The sequence below is a fragment of the Squalius cephalus genome, assembly GCF_949319135.1.
Source record: "Squalius cephalus genome assembly, chromosome: 12".
NCBI lineage: Eukaryota > Metazoa > Chordata > Actinopteri > Cypriniformes > Leuciscidae > Squalius > Squalius cephalus.
Genome location: NC_137133.1, coordinates 33,542,115 through 33,563,435, shown reverse-complemented (window position 1 = coordinate 33,563,435; position 21,321 = coordinate 33,542,115). Strand labels below are relative to the sequence as shown.

The 21,321-nt window shown below is 38.7% G+C and overlaps 2 protein-coding genes across 2 annotated transcripts; one reads left to right on the top strand and one right to left on the bottom strand.

Annotated features, from left to right (window-relative positions):
• The first annotated feature begins 523 nt into the window (after positions 1-523).
• On the top strand, positions 524-10,322 carry rmdn3 (regulator of microtubule dynamics 3). The gene is made up of 12 exons (XM_079887232.1): positions 524-930; positions 2,487-2,658; positions 3,667-3,807; positions 5,018-5,339; positions 5,806-5,908; positions 6,116-6,176; positions 7,705-7,780; positions 7,869-7,946; positions 8,553-8,651; positions 8,755-8,808; positions 9,021-9,101; positions 9,846-10,322. The coding sequence occupies exons 1-12, from the start codon at positions 774-776 to the stop codon at positions 9,930-9,932; spliced, it is 1,431 nt and encodes a 476-aa protein (XP_079743358.1). The 5' UTR covers positions 524-773; the 3' UTR covers positions 9,933-10,322.
• Positions 10,323-10,398: 76 nt separating this feature from the next.
• On the bottom strand, positions 10,399-21,294 carry rad51 (RAD51 recombinase). The gene is made up of 10 exons (XM_079887233.1): positions 21,231-21,294; positions 20,312-20,406; positions 20,086-20,223; positions 14,996-15,113; positions 14,815-14,906; positions 13,616-13,710; positions 13,425-13,538; positions 13,212-13,341; positions 11,045-11,166; positions 10,399-10,964 (listed from the first exon to the last, which is right to left on the bottom strand). Exons 2-10 carry the CDS (start codon positions 20,399-20,401, stop codon positions 10,841-10,843), a joined length of 1,023 nt encoding a protein of 340 aa, XP_079743359.1. The 5' UTR covers positions 20,402-20,406; positions 21,231-21,294; the 3' UTR covers positions 10,399-10,840.
• Positions 21,295-21,321: the final 27 nt, after the last annotated feature.

Below are 21,321 nucleotides of genomic sequence, written 5' to 3'. Positions count from 1 at the left end.
GAAAAAAAATCTAATTTATATCCCTTTTGCGACTGCTAAAATGATTGATTTGCATTGATTAATAATTATAATAATTATAATTATTGTTATTATTATATTTAGTGTTTTTAGTTTTACTTTATTATATACTTGATGATTAGACCAAATGAGTCATTAAAACTTTTATAGAAAATGGTAAAAACATTTTTGAAAACAACGGATAAAGATTATAGGAACATGGCGCATATTTTAAACTTGATTTTAAAATTTCTCCACCTTATTTTTCAGTGACCCTTGATAAGAATTATTATTGTAGTCTGCATTTTTTTTTCATCTTTGTTTTATTGAGTATTTTATTTGAAATGTTGTCATTTTTCACCTTATTTTCTGTTTTCTTCTTCAATATCTATGTTTTTTTTATAATGTTATTGTTATATAAAATGTAAATATTACATTGTAATCTGAAATATGTACAAGTTTGTAAAATGAAAAAACAATTTCAGCGTCAAACCTCCTGTCCGCCAGGTTGCGCTAATGCTCCCACATACACACTCGCTCTCTCTCACACACACAAACACGCGCATGTCTTCAGCTGTCAAAAAGCGTAAGTTTGATGCGGTTAAGATATTTAGCCATAAATTAAATAATCGAGAGTAAGAATATGAGCCGGATCCGTGTTTATATCTCTAACTTATATCATGTGTGAATAAAGTGCCAGCGAGTTAGATCCGCGCTAGAGAAACGCAGATGTACTGATACAGGAGGATACAGGGGGGTTTTCCGCACAGGACGCGATGAGCTGGTTCGGTAAGAGCGCACTGATCGGTCTCGGTGTCAGTGTGACTCTCAGCACCGGCCTGATCGCAGTATTGATCATTAAAGAGGCTCTCAGGCGGAGAAACAGACGCCTTCTGCTGCACAACACGAGCTCCGGGTCGCAGAATGACGCAGGTATGGACCAAAACACCATATAAGTTACATCATCATCATCATTAATGGGGAAACACTAGCTGCTACATACATCTATCTATAAATTACAGAAACGTCTGTCTGTCTGTGTGTCTGTCTGTGTGTCTGTCTCTGTGTGTGTGTGTGTGTATGTCTGTTAACCGCATATCTCTCGAACCGTTAGTCCGATGGATTTCAAACTTGACAGGTGTCTCGCCACGGTCACGAGTAAGAGCAGTGCCAAGTTTGACGTTGTTTGGATGATTAATGCTAAAGATATCGTTAAATATATAATTTTTTAGAAGGTTTAAGAATAAACATTCTGACATAAACACTCAGTCAGCTAACGTTACACTGTTTACTTCTGAATATTATAGTTTGGTTCCTTCTGAATATTATAGTTTTCTTTACCAAGAAACCAACAATTGCTAAAAACACACACAAAAACTGATTTTGCACGGGCACTTTGCACTGCTCCCTGAATCGACGGATGTGGATGTAATTCATTGTGGATGTAATTCATATTCATTTGTGGATGTAAACTGAATCTATAAGTCAGCTATGCTGTTTACTTCTGTAATTTATAGATAGATTCTGGTGCGCTTAACGTTGTCGCTACTGTGTAATAGTAGCCTATGCTATTCACCAACTAAACATATCCTATTCAATGCGTTCACAGTCTCTTTCACGGGCATCATTTGCAGTAGCCTATTCACAAACTGTTTCCTCAAGCGTAGCGTTTTCTCGGAGTTCACGTTGTGCTTTCTACCATGCACAAATAAAAATGTCACTGAACTTTTGCTGTGTAATTGTAACAATGAGCACTCAAACACACCAAACCAACAATTACTAAAAACACACTTAAAAACTGATTTTGCACGGGCATTTTGCACTAGCACTTAGAAGGTTGTGGTATACATAAACACTCAAGTCAGCTACACTGTTTACTTCTGAATATTATAGTTTATTCACAGCCATCATTTGTAGTAACCTAGCCTGCTCCCTGAATTCAATGCGGTCACAGTCTCTTTCACGGGCACCAAACCAACAATTACTAAAAACACACACAAAAACTGATTTTGCACGGGCATTTTGCACTAGTAAACAAAAATGGGCTAAAGGGAAAGCCAACTTTTTGTTATTTCAGATAGATATGAAAAATTATATTGAGTTACTACTTTAAGCAACACGCAGTGGGTCTCTGTGTGAAGCTTTTATGCTATTTATATGATGATCTCATACCTGTTCTTTTTTCTGTTTATATTATTTTCTTTCTTTTTTACTTGTATTATTATTTTATAAATTACACTGTATATTTTCTTTTCCTATTTGCTGTAGTCTATATTTGTTTCATATTTTTACAGTATATGTTGGATTATTGTCATGTTTATTATTTGTATGTGACTGGCATTCAATGATAATAATAAAAAAGTCATCATTATGCTCTCTCTGTTTCTCTCAAAGCATTGTATATCACACGATAAATATAATCTGCACACTGTACACATGTATCTGACACTGACGAGCTGCTCTCTCTCTCTGTGTGTGTGTGTGTTCAGTGGACTCTGCGGCTCTTTCTGCAGCAGTGAGGGGTTTGTCTCCCGAGCAGCATGTGGAACTGAGGAAGACTCTGGATGAGGTGATGAAGAGTGTGTCCAGTCTGAGGAATGAGATCGCAGAGCTGCGTGAGGGTCTGAGGGACATCACCACCACCATCGCTGAAGATGTGAAGTGTGTGATCAGTGTTTCTTCTCATCGTCTCCATCCTGTCTCACCTGACTCTCGGGTCTCATCTGAGTCTTTCTCGTCTTATCTGACTGTCTCTCGTCTCATTCTCTCTTTTGTCTCGTCTGATTTTCACTTGTCTCATCTGAGTCTCCTTCCTGTCTCACCTGACGCGTCTCATTTAAGTCTCCATTGTCTCTGCTGACTTTCTTTCCTCTCATTCTCTTTCTTGTTTCTTCTGACCTTCTCTCGTCTCATCTGAGTCTCGCTACTGTCTCATCTGACTCTTGTCTCATTTGATTTCCCCTTTTCTCATCTTATTCTCTCTCTTGTCTCATCTGACTGTCACTTGTCTCATCTGAGCCTACCTTATGTCTCACTCGACTCTCTTGTCTCATTTGAGTCTCTCTTTTGTCTCATCTGACTGTCACTTGTCTCATTTGAGTCTGCCTTATGTCTCACTTGACTCTCGTCTCATTTGAGTCTCTCTCTTGTCTCATCTGACTGTCACTTGTCTCATCTGAGCCTACCTTATGTCTCACTCGACTCTCTTGTCTCATTTGTGTCTCTCTCTTGTCTCATCTGACTGTCACTTGTCTCATTTGAGTCTGCCTTATGTCTCATCAGACTCTTGTCTCATTTGAGTCTCCATTGTCTCACCTGACTGTCTCCTCTTATTCTCTCTCTTGTTTCATCTTACTTTCACTTGTCTCATCTGAGTCTACCTACTGTCTCATTTGACTCTTGTCTCATTTGAATCTCCATTGTCTCAGCTGACTTTCTGTCCTCTAGTCTCATTCCCTCTTTTGTTTCTTCTGACTTTCACTTTTCTCATCTTAGTCTCTCGTCTGTCTCGTCAGACTCTTCTGCCACATTTGAGTCTCCATTGTCTCAGCTGACTTTCTTCTCCTCTTATTCTCTCTCTTCTTTTTCTTCTGACTCTCACTTGTCTCATTTGAGTCTCTTGTCTCCATTCTCTCATCTTATTCTCTCTCTTCTTTCTTCTGACTTCAGGAAGACTGTGGAGGAGAGTCAGAGATCGCGGCGTCGACGGACGCTCATGCCGAGGGAACGCTCTGAATCTGTGAGCTCCAGCTCCATTTATTTCACCGCCAGTGCCGGCGCCGCCAGTCAATATGACGACAGTGAAGTCGGGTATGTCACAGTGTCACAGCCCTATTCGGACGGGACTAGTTTAACATGGAGAGGTGTGGTAGAGTAATAATTACCAGAGCTTCTCTGTGATTTTAGTCCCATCCGAATGTGCATCTCAGTAATCATTAATGTCAGTGAAGATTATGGCGACTTTTACCTTCAGTAAAAAGGTCCGGAAAAATGACCTCAGGTAATGCTAATCCCGTGCGAATAGACCCGCTGTAAATATGTACGTAAACATTTCGTCATTTCGTATTTAAAAGTAGTTTTCCGCAGTTCTTCAAGTATGGAGACGCTTGAATTAGCATCAGTTGCGTTCTAGACGCTGGGACAAAAACTCAAGTGTTTTCCACACACCATTCAGATCAGAGAGAAGATCGAAAGCACTTGTTAGAGGCACAAAACTTCTTTTAGCGTTAGGTAAGTGCCTATTACCAACACAATCCAGTCTGAAGTTAATTAATACATCGTTCGACCGGACATAACTGTTTTATATGTGACCCTGGATCACAAAACCAGTCATAAGTCGCACGGGTATATTTGTGGCAATAGCCAACAATACATTGTATGGGTCAAAATGATCGATTTTTCTTTTATGCCAAAAATCATTAGGATATTAAGTAAAGATCATGAAGTTAAGTAAAGTAAAGATTTCCTACCGCAAATATATAAAACATTTATTTCTGTGAGTGAATGCAGCACAATCGCGAACTTAAATGGACAACTTTAAAGGCGATTTTCTCAATGTTTAGATTTTTTTGTTCCCTCAGATTCCAGATTTTCAAATAGTTGTAACTCGGCCAAATATACATCAATGGAAAGCTTATTTATTTAGCTTTCATGTGATGTATAAATCTCAATTTCATAAAATTTTTCCATGTGACTGGTTTTGTGGTCCAGGGTCACATATATAGAAATATAGATTATATGTGTTTGCGCACGTGATATCAGGAAGCAGCGTAATACACACATGACGACAGGAGTGACGGCGGTGTGTAAATCGAGTTACTCTCCCACTTCTGCTAGTTTACTGAGATCTCTTATCCCGCGCGAACTGGCCATTAATTTTACAGACATCCTGTGGTAAATTACATGACTCCATCTACCCTTGTAAAGTTCATCCCGTCCGAATAGAGCTGCGGTGTCACACTTGATGTTCGTACATACAGGATGAGGTTGTGTTCGTTTCAGCAATTGAGCTCTTCCACAGATACTCCACGGCATACTCCAACGTTGAGTCCGACTACACGGACAGAGAGACGGATCGCGAGACGGATAAAGATGGAGAGGATGACGGCAGAGACTCGGATGAGGAGGAAGAGCAGAGCTGTGCCACGGTGCTCACGCTGCAACAGGACGATTCGCAGCTTGAGGAAGACGATGATGAAGATGCCGGGTTAATGGTGGACACTTTAACGGACAGTCCCAGCCCTGAACTCTCCTTCCTGCTCGCCCAGTGTGATCTGCTGCATGCAGGGGACTCTGGGAAAAAAGCAGAGGGCTTCAAGCTGCTGACGGAGAACAGACCACTGGTGAGCGACTGATATCTAGAGAGCATATATATAATGATAACCAAAGAGATGTTTCTTGAGCAGCAAATCAGCGTATTAGAGCGGTTTCTGAAGAATCACGTGACACTGAAGACTGAAAATTCAGCTTTGCATCACAGGAATAAATTACATTTTACAATAAATTTAAATAGAAAACAGTTATTTTAAATAGTAATAATATTTCACAATTCACTGTATTTTTGATTAAATATGTGTAGCCTTGGTGAGCAGAAGAGACTTCTTTCAAACAGAAAAAAAATCTTATCCACCCTATATTTTATAGTAAAAATTCAAAGCAAGTGCCAAGTATATAAAAAAAAGATAGCATAATTACACTGTTCAAACAAAGTATTTCAAAAAAGATTGTTTGAAATGATAAAACAATAAAAATAAAGCTGAATCATATCAACTGTAATAAAAATTGTGTTTCTTTGTGCATGTGTGTCAGTATGCTGATAACGTGGAGTTTATGTGGCGACTGGCTCGTGCCTACAGCGACGTGTGTGAGACGACGGACAACAGAGAAGAAAAGAGAAACTACGCAGAGCAAGGTGAGGAAATATTACGTGACATTTCGTTCCAGTCACACACTAGGAAGTGGACTACACTTCCTAACATCATGCTTTGTGAGAAAGTCACTGCCCCTGCTGAGCATCCTACATTAGGAAGCATTAAACACTCTCTAGGGACCTTATGAATTGGATTGCAGCTTATAATGTACTGTAAATGCACTGACCTTTGACCTTTTGACACTTAAGGTCATTATGAAGCTGAGGCAGCACTGATGAGGAATGGACTGAGTGCAGATTGTCACAAGTGGTATGAAAACAGCACACACTTTCTTCTATGGAAGCTTGTTTCTGCCACAGAATTATTATAATTTTTTGCGCAACTTTTCTCACAATACAGACTTTTTCTCACAGTAGTGAGTTTATATCTCACAATTCTGAGTTTATATATAAACTTGTGAGAGGAAAAGTCAGAATTGTGAGATTTAAACTCAGAATTGTAAGAAATAAAGGTAGAATTGTGAGATATAAACTCGTAATTTGCGAGAAAAAAGTCAGAATTGTGAGATAAACTCCTAATTTTAAGAAAAAAGTCAAAATTGTGAGATATAAACTCGTAATTGCTAGAAAAAAAGTCAGAATTGTGAGATATAAACTCGGAATTGCTAGAAAAAAGTCAGCATTGTGAGATATAAACTCGTAATTGTGAGAAAAAAGTCTGAAATGTGTTATAACCTTGCAATTGTAAGATAAAAAGTCAGAATTGTGAGATATAAACTTCTAATTGTAAGACAAAAATGTCAGAATTGTAAGCTATAAACTCGTAATTGTAAGAAGAAAGTAAGAATTGTGTGATATAAACTCGTAATTTGCGAGAAAAAAGTCAGAATTGTGAGATAAACTCCTAATTTTAAGAAAAAAAAAGTCAGAATTGTGAGATAAACTCCTAATTTTAAGAAAAAAAAAAAGTCAGAATTGTGAGATATAAACTCGGAATTGCTAGAAAAAAGTCTAAATTGTGAGATATAAACTCGTAATTGCTAGAAAAAAGTCCGAATTATGAGATATAAACTCGTAATTGTGAGAAAAAAGTCTAAATTGTGAAATATAAACTCGTAATTGCTAGAAAAAAGTCTGAAATGTGTTATAACCTTGCAATTGTAAGATAAAAAGTCAGAATTGTGAGATATAAACTTCTAATTGTAAGACAAAAATGTCAGAATTGTAAGCTATAAACTCGTAATTGTAAGAAGAAAGTAAGAATTGTGTGATATAAACTCGTAATTTGCGAGAAAAAAGTCAGAATTGTGAGATAAACTCCTAATTTTAAGAAAAAAAAAGTCAGAATTGTGAGATAAACTCCTAATTTTAAGAAAAAAAAAAAGTCAGAATTGTGAGATATAAACTCGGAATTGCTAGAAAAAAGTCTAAATTGTGAGATATAAACTCGTAATTGCTAGAAAAAAGTCCGAATTGTGAGATATAAACTCGGAATTGTGAGAAAAAAGTCAGAAATGTGTTATAACCTTGCAATTGTAAGATAAAAAGTCAGAATTGTGAAATATAAACTCCTAATTGTAAGACAAAAATGTCAGAATTGTAAGATATAAACTCGTAATTGTAAGAAGAAAGTAAGAATTGTGTGATATAAACTCGTAATTGCTAAAAAAAAAGTAACAATTTGGAGAAATATAATTGGAATTGTGAGATAAAAAGTTATTACCTTTTTATAATTTTTTTTATTCTGTGGCAAAAACAAACTTCCATACCCTTCACCTCTGCTGTACGAGATGATTTATAATGTCTGGAGTTCATAATACATCGGCGCTCTCTGTCAGGTTTGCCGTCCTCGCACGCTTGTCTTCACAGTACGAGAGCATCCACGGAAAACTGAAAAGCGGCCGCGTTCTGAAGGTGATCTCAGATGAACACGAGTGTCTTCCTTCATTGACTTCAGGCGTGTGTGTTTAATGACTGTGTTTGTTCCTGGATGTTCTGACAGGAGCATTTGGATCGAGCTTTGGCTCTGCGTGACGATGATCCGACCTGTTTCTACCTGCTCGGCCGCTGGTGTTTAGAGGTCAGTTCAGACTGATCAAACAATGCCAACAATCTCAGCAATAATTAACAAGCCCCTATTGCGCTTTTTTCAGATATAACCTTTCATTTAGTAACCTTTAATATAGCTGTTTGTGAACGTAAAAGGTCTGCAAACATTCAAAGATAAAAGTTATTGCCAAAAGAAAGAACTGATTCTAAACTGCCTGTAACGAGTTGTCAGTAATTCCAGTCTTATTTCCTGCTTGAAACAAATTTGCATAATCCCCGCCTATGGTCTTTATTGGCTGCCCACGAAACCCTCGTTACTGTTCATATCACTGTTTACAAGTGCTGAGGAAGATCTGGTGCTGAAATTCAGACATGGTAATGGGCATTTGGTTTCTGTCACGCACTGTAAGCGGTCGACCAATCACAACAGACTGGGTCGTCTGACCAATCAGAGCAGAGGAGGGGTTTAGAGAGACTGAATCCTTGATCGAACCATTTTAGACACTGTGAGAACTGAGGTGATGCTGCAGAAAAAAAGTGTTTTTTGACCTTGGATGCATGTAAACCTACTGTAAGAGAATGTTAACCACTTTCAGACAACTGTACCAAACCCTCATAAGGTCTGTGTGTGTTGTAGGTGAGCTCTCTGGGTTGGTTGGAGAGGAAAGCTGCTGCCACGCTTTATGAAACTCCTCCTACATCCTCACTGAATGAAGCTTTGGAGAACTTCCTCAAGGTATCGATTGGTTGCTAGTCTTTGATCAGTATTATGAAGTGATGTGAATCTGAGATTTACAGCTTCATCAAACATGCTCTGTTTCCGATCGTCCGATCTCTAGGCGGAAGAGTTAAATCCTGGATTCTCTAAAACAGTCCGGCTTTATATCGCCAAGGTAACTGTATTGTCTACACAACACAACACATAATGGGTTTATTCTTCAAGACATGTCATTCTCTTAAAGGGACAGTTCATCTAAAAATGACAATTGTGTCACTGAGATAAACTCATGTCATTCCAGACCTGCATGCCTTTAAATATTTGTGAAAGAACTGCTTTAAAAATGATTTATTGGAATAAGATGCATTTATATCCTTTTGTTTTCAGTGTCATAAGGAGCTCGGAAACGTGTCAGAGGCCAGAAATTGGGTCCAGCTATCTCTGAGCACACCAGCAGGAGCAAATGAGGTGAAGTGGATTCGTACTCTTAGGCCCTGTTTACAGCTGGTGTTAAGATCGGATCACAAGTGGACGAGGGAGACACATACCTGTTTACACCTGCTGTTTTAATCCGTCTCTTTTGTTCACTTTCAAACACTTCTGTCCTGATTTCTTCGAGGGGAGGGTCTATGAGCGGGTAAATGTATGGGTTTTTTCAGATCTTTCGATCTGATCTAAAATAAGCTCACGCAATTTACACATGAACACGACCGAAAAACATGGAGAGCATCAGCTTTAGTTTCTGCTCTGACAGCCACAAGACCAGCCGAACGCTGTGAGTGTGTGTTATAAATCAGGAATGGTGAGAAAACATTGAGCTTGGAACGTTTTTCATCTTCAAACCAAACTTGGGTCTCCAGCTAAAGTTTAAATCCCGTCTGGCAAGAGCTCTTCTCATAATGTTACTCATTAGATCAGTAGACGGAGAGTAGACGGTCTTTTGTGGCTGTTTGAACACATTCGACCACATGAGCGTTTACACTACGAAAGCAATCCGATCGTTGAAAGTGGACGAGCTCAAAACGTTTTAGACGCCGTTTACACCTGTATTTAGTGTCGTCTACTTGTGATCCGATCGACCAAAACACATCTCAATACCAGGTGTAAACAGGGCATTAATAGTTTCACTAGGATTGGCAGCATTTGGATTCATCATGTGACATTTTTTTGTTGTAGTTTTAATTTCTCAGATTGATTGTTCTGTTTCTTCAGGATTCGGACAGCGCCGCTCTACAGGAGGAGCTGAAGGCTTTGATTGACAGCACTGCTGACCTATCGAGAAGCAGTATCGATCATTAGGGTGGGGGGTCTGATGAAAACTGTGATCTAATTTCACCAAATATGTGCTCTATTTTATTTATTTAATGTCTACAATGGATGTGCGTTATTAAAATGGATATTTTCCTTCCAGTAATCTGAACCCCCTCCCCTCCCTCCTCCTCCTCTCCCTCCTCCTCCTCCCCCCCTCCCCTCCCTCCTCCTCCTCCCCCCCTCCCCTCCCTCCTCCTCCCCCCCTCCCCTCCCCTCCCTCCTCCTCCCCCCTCCTCCTCAATATTATATATAAAAATTATTTACTATTGTTCACATATCTCATTTCTACATAAAACACTGAATTTCATTCCTTTTCAAAAAGATGAAGAACTCTGATCATTCCTTGTTTTTTTTTTATATTTAACCAGGCTGTGAAATTATTTAACCGTCTAATCAGTTACATGATGTTTATGTTTGATTTCATTTTGAAATGAAGTGAATTCCTGAAATATGACAATAAAATTCCACAATTGTCTCTCAGTATTTTGCTGTTTTTCCCCCCATCTATTTTAATGGTTCAATCCTCTTTTGGCATATACATTCAAACAAACACACCTTTATTAGTTTAACAGATAAAACGCTTTATGAGTAGTTTTATGTACAAGAAAAGGATTCAGTCCAGACAAAACGCACAAATATAACAAAAAGCTGTAAATAACAAAAAGAGGTTGACGTCACACTAAAGAGCAAATAATTACACCAGCTCAAATCACTCAGATCCATCAATCTGCACGCATGTAAATAAATCATGAATTTCACTCTCAATGGTTCATTCTTTTTCCAAAGTATAATTCCAGACTAAACACATTTCAACCATTTTAAAGGAGTCTCTTCTCCTGCTGATGGTCTCGTATGGCTCACAGCGGTGCAGGTCGTTTCTCTGATCTGTGCAAGTTTCAGTCTTTGGCATCTCCCACTCCATCAGCATTAATGGCAAACATGGCCTCCGACTCAGGCAAACATGGGGAGTCGTAGATCTTACATATCCTCGTCTCACCTCGACCCTTCCGCAGGTATAATCTACACGAGAGACACAGACATTATTAATCTATAGAGCATGTGAGCATCGATCGACACCATCATACACTGCTAAGTTTTACCGAGTAGTCGATGCGTGTGCCAGAATGTTTCCTCCAATCGGCTTCTTGGGATCTGCAGAAAACATGGCCGCTCCGTCCACCTGTGCTACCACCTGGTTAGTGATGACAACTGCCACACCAAACTACATACGAGACAACACACATACATATATCCATGAGCTCACGTCATAAACAAGACACTAATGAAGGACTAGCTGTGCCACTTAAAAAAATTAAATGGTTAATTTATTTAAAAAAATGCAAACTGATAAAACACTGACAAACATGTAAAACTTATTTAAACAGTTTAATATTTAAAAGCATAGTTAAATGTAAATAAATAAAACGTAAAAAAATAAGATATTTAAAACTATTGTTTAAAAGTGCAGTTAAATGTTAGAAACTAATAAATCACTTTAAAAAGATTTAAAACTTATTCATGTCCAAAAGAATTATGTAAATGCAATACATTCATAAATGGTTTTTTTAATGCAACATTTAAACTGCATTTTTATAAAGCAATTAAAAATTGCTTTTCAATATCCATTTGAAAAGTACAAACAAAATGCTATTGGACAGTTCAAATATAGGAGGAGCATATATTTTGCATTATATTTCAATTAATATATTAAATATACTTTTATAATGCATTATATATATATATATATATATATATAATGCATTATAAAAGTATATTTAATATATTAATTATGCCTTTTAACTCACCTTTATAATGCATTGTATGTTATGAACAATAACCACAGTTATAATACGTTATAATATTTATCTATTCACGGTTAGAACTTTAGAAAGTATAATGCATTAAAACACATGACAAACAAACTGATTTCAGATGTAACAAGGAATCTGCAAATATTATAATTTAAACTTTGGTTACAATTATTTAATGAGATATATAATGCATTATAATGTACATTATGAATACCGTTAATGAATTAATGAATTATACATAGTCTTTAAGTGTTACTAAAAAAAACTAATAAAAAAGGCAAAAACAACTAAATTACTAACATTAACTAAAATTTAAAATAAAACTATAATAATAAAATAACACTATAATAATACTAAAATAACACGCTTGGCACATCTTGTGGATTATATGTAAATACTGTATGTTATACAGCTTCTACAGGGTATTACTAAATACTTTTTTTTTTTTTTTTTAAATAAGGTTTATAAGGTAAAACATTATAAAAGATACGCAAGAAATTATTATAAAAGCGCTAAAAAAAGAAAGGAAAAAAAAAAAGACAAAAATCCTCTTATAGACCCCTTTTGCGCCGACGTCACAGTTACGTCACGGCGCTAGCTGGAGGCAAAACAAGCGGAAAACTGGAGGTGGCCAATACAAACCAGCACAGATTCGGCTACATAATAAGGAGCTTAAATTATTATTATTGTTATTAAATGTCATCTTGTTGTGTTGTTGGGTGCAAGAATCGACGGAGTACAGGCTCCAATTTGAAATTTTATGGCATAATGTTTTCTAAATGATTGTGATTATTTGTGAATCATCTATGATTGTATACATTGTTTTGATTGATTGTGACTAGACTTTTTGAAGAACCTGGTAAGAAAGTGTAATCAAATACATAGTTAAAAAATGAATATGCTGTATCTGGAATTTTTATTTCTAGAAAATATTCACATCATTAAAATTGCACCGTAATGTCACTCTTTACATTGTCGTCTTCTGTCTGGCCGTGGCGCTGGCTAGGCAGAACTGCGGATCGTAGGCTACCACACAAGTCTTGTGATCATTTAGTACAGTTATAGGCATCTAAATATGTATATGCCCTCAGTTTCTCTATCGGGTAGGTAGTCAGGCCACTCAACCAGAGGTAGCGTTAACGTTAATCCTGTCAGATCGTCCATCCATTGAATGAGCGTGTAACTTATGCCGGGTCAGCCAATCTGGGATGTCCGTTAAAATTAACTTTTGCAAATAACAGCCGCGGTCCTGAACAGTGAGTGACCTTGCACATTAAGATAAAATCGGATTTTCTCCAGTCATTGTTAAAAAACAAGCTAACAAAACTTGCACACTAACGTTAGTGAAGCGGCCAGAGGGATCGTTCTGCCTCCACCTAAGCTCTGCCCACAAAAAAACTTCACCATGTTTACCAACTGAAAAGGGGTCTATAGATTCTGCAATTTGCTGCTTTACCTCATCGGCGAGACGGAGCAGCATACGCAGAAAGCGTCCCAGATGCCCCTGACGGGCGGACAGCTCTCCTCGTCCAGAGTAATCTGTCCTGTAAAGTGCAGTGGCGCTGTCTACGATCAGCAGAGCGTATCTGAGGACAGATTGAGAATATTTCAGCACGTGGAGCGAGTGGAAGCAGTCTGGAGTCAGTTTCTGGCTGGATGTGTGTGTTACCTGGACTCAGTCATCATAGCGGAGGCCTGATACAGCAGCTGCGTCTGATGGTCTGTGTTGAAGGCCCTGGCGTACGCCACATTATCCAGCACGTCACTGCCCACCAGCCCGTACCTGACGCAGAACCAAACACAGAGGTCAATGTTTTGCACATACTGGATTCATATGAGTGTTCAGAAAGCGGCTCTGACCTCTCCGCCACAGCCAGCAGTCTCTCGGGACGGAAGGTTCCTTCAGTGTCGATGTACATGGCTTTTCCTTCCCCACCGCCCTGATCTATGGGCAGCTGAAATGCAAAGTTCATGTTTCAATAAAGATAAAATGACTGTGTTTACCAGATTTACATGGTTACTGAGTTTAACAGGGGTTCAAATACTGGATATAACTTTGCAGAGTTCTTGTTAACATACATTTTCACAGACAAGGCTTAAGATGCATGTTTGAGCTGTTTTAACTGAAAGCAACTGGCATATAATGTCAGTGCCATTGTTTTTTTCTAAGGCACGTTTATAAAAGCTACTTAAATGCCCTAATTGAACTAAGGCCTAATCCTGGCTTAATCTCAACCCTGTCTGTGAAACCAGGCCTTTAATTTGTAATTTATTTTAAAGGTACACTGTGTAGGAATTTCTCTCATCTAGCGGTGAAATTGTATTTTGCATTCAAGCGAATAGTGCTCTCTAGCGCCTCGCTTTTTCAAATGCGCGTTGCAAATACAGTAGCCGTTATGTACCAAGAAGCTATGACAACATGTCTTCCAATAGCACTTGAGTTTTCTTTCGGGTGTTGAGGTTCGTTATTTTGCTTTTTTGGCGACGAGGATTCCTTCTCCTGTGGCTCGGCATAAGTATGATCATGCATTATGAAATACCGTGCAGTGAAGCCTTTCAAATTTGCCGGGGCAGTGACAAGCGCCTCTCACTGATCTCCGTTTCAGTCACGTGACTCTGGCTCTGAACGAAAACGCGTTGAGGTAGGCTAGTGCTTTTTGTCCCTCTCTGCTATTATAGTTTTTCAAAATGGCGGAACGACATGGAAATTCTTCGCTTATGAGGATAAGTCAGATCATTGGCAGAGGTAATTTTACAACAATAAGAACATATTTATGAATAAAGACATTGATTTTAGCTAATAAAATACTTAAACTACACAGTGTACCTTTAGATAAGATACATTTTCAGCATCATTCAGCTTCAGTCACATGATCCTTCAGAAATCATTCTAATATGCTGATTTGCTGCTCAAGAAACATTTGTTTATTATCTATAAAATTTTGAAAAGAGTTGTACCGCTTCATATTTTTGTGAAAACTGTGATACATTTTCTGAATTTATTGATTAATTATTAATTCTTTTTTTTTTTAAAGGAGGAAAAATAATGTGTGTGTTACCTGGCAGGTGACGGCCAGTGTGTGACACAGCTGCGTCTTTCCAGTGCGAAACTCACCAAACATCTCAGTGATGGATCCCGTCTCAAACCCTCCTGCGCAACACAGACAGAGAAAGATTCAGTCAGGTGATTCAGTATAACGTGTATTATTTTCTGCCTGCCAGTTCAGTTCAGTGTCTCACCCTGCAGGAGTTTATCAAGCTCTTTAGATCCTGTGGAGATCTGGATGATTTCAGCTCTGCGCTGGTGGAACTCAGTCGCTGTGGTGAATCCCATAGGAACCATCTTAGCAGCCTCTGTCTGTTGGTTACAGAGTTAGAGGTTTGTACAAATCACTAACACACAGAATAACAGATAGCAATAGCCGTGTTTCCACTGTCGGGCCAAAAGCGAGCATGCTAGTGTGTGTCAGTGCCAGTCGTGTTTCCACGGTCACTTCTGGGGCTTGATCTGGCCTTTTCGGGGCTTCCTCAGGTGGCAACGGCTAGGGTTTTTTGACCCGCCGATTACCTTGGTCCAAATCGGGCCAACTGGGACAAGAGAACTGGTCATGAACAAAGGCGGAGTCTACCTGAGTCAGGAGACGGTCAACACTGCGTTATCGTACCAGGCTACATTCAACATTTAAGACATTTTAAACAATTTCCAGCTCAACTCACTTTTAAACAGCAGCGAGCGTGTTAAATAACCTTTAGTTGCGATTCGATATGTTAAAGGGGTGGTATAATGCCCCTTTTTACAATATGTAAAATAAGTCTCTGTTGTCCCCAGAGTGTTTATGTGAAGTTTTAGCTCAAAATACCCCACTGATAATTGTATACAGCATGCTAAAGTTGTCTCTTTTTGGGGGTCAGTAAAAATACGTAGTTTCATGTGTGTCCCTTTAAATACAAATGAGCTGCTGCTCATGGCACAGGGGGCGGAGCAACAAGAGCTTGTGTGTGTTAGCAGCTCCAATTACCTCACTGTTGATTTAAATTTAGTCTTTCCCCTTATTATTAGAGTCACAGGGCTGGACACCAGTTATCTTGCCAAGACGAATTTTATTCTTATATGTCAGGAGAGAAACTTTCAGAAGATGTTACATTCATGCCAGGTCTATGCGTTCTCGTGTTTCTCTTCCCTCACATCTCTTAGTTTCTCTTCTCTCACATCTCTTAGTTTCTCTGAGGTGGTACAGTAAGATAGAGCTTATATACATCACTGAATGACTTCCATTCATGGTAACAAATTCTGTGTTGTTGGAACGTATATGTCATACGAACACATGGCACAATTCACTTCCATATTAAGAAACTATCTGCATCAGTTGAACACATGTATAGTATACACCCTTCTGTCTGTCTCTGTCTCTGACATATGATCTTTACATGCACCCATGCTATCTATAGTCTCTCATGCACTCAGACTGTCATACACACATAAACTCATAACTCTATAAGATAATACAACTGATTATGAATATTAATAAAGAATAATAATACAGATACATAATATTTAATAATAAAACAATATTAAAAGATGAAATTTTAGTCTTCACTCACGCAGACAAGCACTAAAATGTCAGAAAATGTTCTGCCTTTTATGTTTAAACTGGAGTCGGACAATGATGGAGAGACTCAAGAAGAAGTGACAACATGTAGAATGCAACAGGAGGTTTCTGAATGGTTAGTTGATGAATTTATGTTGCTGATGTGGAGTTAACTATCTTTAAGTCATTGATTATCATATTCTGTCATGGTAATCTATAAAATCGTACGTGTAGGAACTGTTGTAAGATGCCTACAGAGTGAAATGCTATTGGATTTGTGTTACGTACTGTATTGCATGTGAAAAGTCACAGAGCAGTGTGCTCGACTACAACTCTTCCTCTTCTCAACATGTACTGCGTGTTCAGGGGGCGGGGTTTATGTAAATTTTAGGGTTGGTGATGTCACTAACCCGGGAGGAATGTCATGTAGTCTCTACCAGCCGTTTGTTGTAGTCCTTAAAAAAACGATTTCTTTAAAAGCAAATAACTCCCTTTGCTTTAAACTTTAAGCGTTGCAACTTTGCAGATGTTGTTTATGCTCAAACAGCAACATTACACACTAACTAAAGATAGAAAAGTGAGATCATAATCAACCACCGCTTTAACCATTGTGATAGTAAATACACACATATTTATTTTTTCCTAGCGTTAGTCCAGCTCATTTGCAGGGTCCACTTCATCTGTATTATTTGCACACACACACACACACACACACACACACACACACACACACACACACACACACACACACTGGATTTGGCACAGGTTTTACGCCAGAACTCTTTCCTGATGCAAACCACACTCACACACACTCCTACGACCAGTAACGTGCGGTGAAATCTTGTCATGGGTAGGCTGTGACCTATCAATGTGGCATATATGTTCATATATTCATTCAGCAACCCAAGTTCAATATCAGGCATCATCACATCGCTGCCTGCATACAACAAAGTCAGTCATATGTGAGGCTAATGCACAATCAAATCTAATAATCAAATTAATGGACACATCTATCTTATGACTTATACAACAAACAAATGTTTTGTGCGGGACACAGTAAGAGAGGGAGGCGGCGCGGTGTCAGCGAACCGACAACCAGCCTAGTCACTCCTTCACAGACAGCCACACACACACACACTATTGGTCTGGTGACGGCGCACCAGGATTTGAATAGGCTACAGTCAGAAAACATTGTGTCAGCAGTACAGCCTTAAAGTACAAAAACAGCTTATTCGCTCCTACAAACTGCGCTACGCGCACACACCGACACGCAGTTGTCATGGTGAAACATACAATCATTTGGTAACTTATCTCTGAAAAGCCCTGACTGAATGTGCTCTGTACAGGACATGTAATGTCTCAGAGAAATCGCTAAAACATAATGTCCTCTACAGAGGACAAAACACTATAGTAGGTAGTCAGGAGTTTTACTAATCACAACTAACTTAAGTTAGGTAAGCAAGATGATACGCACCTTTGTACGAACAACAGTGTTTTCACAACTCGGCGGTTTGTAGTCATGAACCCAGCCATTTGTGAACTGAACGTGGGCTTCCATAGATTTATAATTACGAAACTGAGCCTCGGAATAAGCACTCACACCACAGACTAAATAAACAAAAATATCGGGAAATGTCAGAGGAGGTAAATCGTCGGGGGTCTCGAGTATATTCTCTTGCAGGCACCTCATACGGATCCATATTTCCGATCAATTACATCTTTTCCATGTACCGTTTTCTTGCGTCAGGTAGAAGTTTGTCTCTGTATAGTACATTTCGTTCTTTTAATCGACTTTTCAACATTGTTTCGTGTAGTAAGTGATTGTTTTAAATCTCGCCCGATGTGGCCTCACAAAATGGCGGCGCACTCTTGTTTACGTCCTAGAATGCACTGCGCAGTGACGTCGGTTGCCAAGCCCGAGAGCGAGTGGGTCACGTGACATGAAGCAAGATCGGTCTCTGCCTCAATGTTGATCATTCAAGACAGCATGAGAACTGACTACGCATGCGCAAACCTACGTAAACTACGTTCTATGGACCAAAGAGGCACTGCTAAACTCTGCCTCAATGGCCATGGCTTTGAATTTCCTGCATGAAACAATGGTTTTAGGAGCAAACAATGGCAAAATTAGTATATTATGTGTGTATTCCTGAACATTTTTGTTACAAAAATTGATATTTGGAATAAAATAAATGCAATTAATAATGTGGTGAATTAATAAAGTTCTTGGAATTAATAAATGTAATGTCAACATTTCCTTTGGTGAGGCACTGCCTACCCTGCCTACCCTGACTGCACGTCCCTGCCTACGACCAATTTGGCACATCCAATCTACCTAACCATCAGCATGCGCTACTAAACAAATAGAGCAAGATCAGACTTTGGCAATTGTGTTTTTTATGTGCGCTGAAAAAAAAAGAGGAAGCGAAAGAGGAGAATATGGACGCGGTTATAGCTAGGGAAAAGAGGAATGCCAATTTTGCAAAAGGAGCTTGAGGTAATAAGTTTTAGCGCCATGTCGCATTGATCAATACGCCATTTCATGTTGCGTTTTTATTGGCTAGTCAGTAGACGTAGGTCATAGCAGTGAACACACTGTGGGTTAATCATGATAAATTTCAGAAAATTATCACAGGCCATCTTTGGTCACAAGACCATGACAACAGCCGTCTTTGAACCTCTCTCACTGTACGATGTAGGACCAGCGTTTAGGAGCCACGACCACAGAAATAGCCACGATTGGTCACGATCTTTTGTCTGGGACAGCTCAAAATCATACAATGTGTACCAGGCATTAGACAATGTATGATTGTCTTTGTGGATTTATTTGGTTTCATCTGTCTCTTCCCTGTGCCTTTGTTGATACTGGACTAACACATCCGCACACATTATAAGATGTGTCCCAATTTACATAATTATGCACGATTCTATGACATTTTGTAGTATAAATAGTGGGAGTAGTGTTCACACTAAAATTTTCAAAAAGAAAAAGTGCACTTTAAAAACCCGGATTATGCACTTAATTAATGGAAAAAATGAAGTGTGGAATGTTGGACACTCAACTGTCGCAGCTTTAATTATGTAGCAGAGGGGCTCAGACGTTGAATGACAAAATAACCTAATAAAATTCATACACTATATGGTTGAGTACATAGTGTTTGAGTACCTTGTGTATAAATGCATAGTGCATCATTTTGGACACAACTATAAATTATATATACTCTGGTTAACTGGTATCTGTTTTCTGTCTGTGAGCTCCTTCAGTTGCTTTGGCTAAAAGGATAACAGTATCATGAGACGGGAGAGATCGCTCAAATCTCCTCAGATCACATTATTTCGCGAGAAATGCTCATTCTTTATTAAGAAATGTTATGTAACATGATATTTTATAAAAAAATCTCTAAATGTGTAAGCCTTTGGACTTAAAAGCCTTAATGGAGTTGTTTTGTGCATTCCTGTGACCACAAATAAATGGAAGCACGTGTTCTATTTTTATGTTGTCTTTTTATACAGTTTTCAGTCAGCAAGCCCCATTCTGGTAAAATGGTGGGGTTGTGTGACATCGTTCTATGAAGGCGTGTTAAGGCCGTGTTTTAGGGTAGCGCTGTGGGGTTACTGAGCCGCTGATTTTGGCCTCGTGGCTCAAGGTATGAGGCTATTTGCCCACGCCTGGCAAGTTATTAGCCCTGGCTCGCACTGTCCCGGCAGTGGAAAAACAGCTAATGTTGACCAAGGTCTCACCAGGATCTTGTCGGCTTTGGCTTCGCTGATTCCTTTGATGTGCAGCAGCTCTTTCTTGGGCGCGTACGCAACGGCCTCCACGGTGTGAAAACCACCATCTTCCAGCTTCTTAATGTCACTGCTGCTAATGCCACACTGCTGCAGAGAGATTTACAACAACATCATCATCAATAAACATTTAAACATCAAACCATGTTTGTGTTTGTATCTGCCACTGCAATCGTACCTCCAGACGGGAAACCGGTTGTGGCCCAAAACTTTCCTCTTCCTCGACCTCGCCCTCCACCTCCACCCGGGATGCGTTCCTCATAGCCATGTTTACTGCTCCAAAACACATTACACTTGTATATTATAATAAACCACTTGTGATGCTTGTAGATTAAGACTTCACAAATTAATAATACACATTATCATCTTTAGAAATTGAGTGAAAAGCTGTACATTTACATTTAAACCAAACACTTACATAGTTGTAAAAGAATGCATTTATTAGCCTAACACCAAATCAAGGTTCAAACTCAACTTGACCAATGTTTTAATTACTTTTCCAGGCGCACTGTGACAACTAGAAAAGGATTTACAAAATTTACTTAAGAAAACGACAATATTATACATTTTTGAACATGTTTCAAGCTATTATTTGAAATACCTACATATATTAATAAGGTAACAACACATACAAATACGTACAGTGATGGTATTAGACGGTAATACTACAGTACTTAGATATATAGTTTTAACATAGTATTCCAAGCCAAGGTTGAAGGTAACGTTACTATTATTAGAAGTAAGTTACCATGGTATTACAATCGGACACAACAACGTTACTGCTATCTAACGTTATTTAATAATCAAAAGCACAACGCGCAAATTAACTAAACTAATGCAACGATAATCGATTATTTGTCCGTTAAAGATAATAAACTATATTTCCCCACAGTGTAGGATATTAATTTAATCAGTCTGATCATGTGTTTAAAAACCCCCACAGAACACACACACAACCTATAGCGCTCTCATCGACATAAACAATCGACATAACCACGTTCTCACACAATAGTTCATATAAATGTGTCAGATTAATCTTGTAGATGTGTGATTATTTCATTATTTAAATCTTTAATATCGTTGTTTTTGTCACTCACCCGTTGTTTCTGTTGCTGCTGCTCTGTGCTCAATCTGAATTTTCCCGCGTGCCGCCGTCAAGCCACGTCACCGACGTCATGACGCCATCAC